The sequence below is a fragment of the Acyrthosiphon pisum genome, unplaced genomic scaffold (assembly GCF_005508785.2).
Source record: "Acyrthosiphon pisum isolate AL4f unplaced genomic scaffold, pea_aphid_22Mar2018_4r6ur Scaffold_24;HRSCAF=159, whole genome shotgun sequence".
Taxonomy (NCBI): domain Eukaryota; kingdom Metazoa; phylum Arthropoda; class Insecta; order Hemiptera; family Aphididae; genus Acyrthosiphon; species Acyrthosiphon pisum.
This window is the reverse complement of record NW_021771826.1, coordinates 351-2,022: the sequence shown is the minus strand read 5'-3', so window position 1 is coordinate 2,022 and position 1,672 is coordinate 351. Positions and strand designations below refer to the sequence as shown.

General features: G+C 43.5%; 1 protein-coding gene across 1 annotated transcript; it reads right to left on the bottom strand.

Annotated features, from left to right (window-relative positions):
- Positions 1-766: 766 nt before the first annotated feature.
- Positions 767-1,252, bottom strand: LOC103309907 (ATP-dependent DNA helicase pif1-like). Its single transcript, XM_008186604.1, has one exon. It carries the CDS (start codon positions 1,250-1,252, stop codon positions 767-769), a length of 486 nt encoding a protein of 161 aa, XP_008184826.1.
- Positions 1,253-1,672: the final 420 nt, after the last annotated feature.

Genomic DNA, 1,672 nt, shown 5'->3' with positions numbered 1-1,672 from the left:
AAAAATTTCATCAAAATCAGTTAAGTGGTTTAGGAGTCCATTGAGGACAAACATTGTGACACGAGATTTATATATATTAAGATAAGTATATCAATAATATCATGAATAGGAAAATGCATAAAACTTAACCGTTACAGATTGTAAATACAATGTCAACTATAATAATGATACAAATAGATACATAGATACATAGATTATAATATTATTAAAATAGCAAACCCATTTTATGATATTAATTATTATGATAATAATTGGCTGTTAAATACTAACAAAACATATAAAAAGGTTAAATAATTTAAACTAACGTTACAAAGTTACATAATATTATTTAAACGCTTTTTTACATATTTCCATTACATTGGCCATGTATTTCGAAGTAGGTACAAATAAAAATATAGTGTAAATTGTAAATAATATATTGTAAATATTAATTTTAAAATCCTAAAAAACTGTTTGACATTAGTTACGAATACACCTTTGAGTATTCGCATCCAGAGAAACCTCGTGGAGGTTGTCAAACTTTCTCTCCGCGTCACCTAGACTTGAACTTCTAACGTGACGCTAGACTTGATCATTGAGTGTCATCTAGACTTGATCATCGAGCGTCACCAAGACTTGATAATCTAGCGTCAGCTAGACTTGATCATTTAGCGTCATCTAGACTTGAACATCTAGCATGACGGTAGACTTGATCATTGAGCGTCACCTAGACTTGATAATCTAGCGTCACCTAGACTTACACTTACCATTGTCAACACATAATGCATTACAGAACTTCCCTGTACACAATGTTCTTGGTGACGAATCGCACGCTGTCATCGGCGTACATGCCGACTCTCATGGACTGTGCGTTTCTCACCCTCGAAAACGCTACGTACAGCTGCCCGTGAGTGAACGGGGGCGACGTCAGTAGCAAACCTACCCTGTCGAACGTCTGACCCTGCGACTTGTTGATGGTCATGGCGAACGACAACCTCACCGGGAATTGAAGGCGCCGCAGTAGGATGGGCAGGACGATGTCTTCGTCCTGTGGGTCACTGCCCAAAATTTTCGCCTTGAAATTGTGAGTCCGCAGATCGGTTACCACCAACCTCGTATCGTTATACAGTCGTCTCCTCGGATCGAGATTTCTGAGCAATATCACGATGCACCCCACCTCCAACTTCAGCCGGAACGGCGGCAGGCCGTCCGGTACCAAAGCGTTGAGGAACTCTGTGGGGAAATTGGCCACTTCGTCGGCCTCGTCCGCCATCATGGTGTCGACGCCGGTGTAGGTCATCTCTCGACCGTCGACGCGCTCCAGCACGCCCCCATTGACATCTCTGCACTCTTCGTTGGTGGGACACACGATGACTCTCCGAGCAAATTCATCGACATTCGCTACGGATACACGAAGTCGATTAAATCAGCGACGTCGCATACCATTTGCCGCGGGATTTGCACGGTGTCCCGAACGCCGTCGACCGCGGGTAGTTGGCCGTTGCTGAGCTGAAGCAACCAAGACGCAAAGTCCTTAAGTCTTGAAAGGACTGAGGGCCTCTTCGGTTCAGAAGTAGCAATCTTAAGTGGAAACGGTTCCGGTCCAGTGGGTTCACCATGTACATCCGAGCCAGTGTAACGTTTGCCATCCGAATCAGCCGCGGACACCATTGTTTGATATTGCCGAGATTTC

What these genes read in the sequence shown, in the direction of transcription:
- LOC103309907 (XM_008186604.1), bottom strand. Translation starts at nt 1,252, where the DNA reads ATGGCGGACGAGGCCGACGAAGTGGCCAATTTCCCCACAGAGTTCCTC.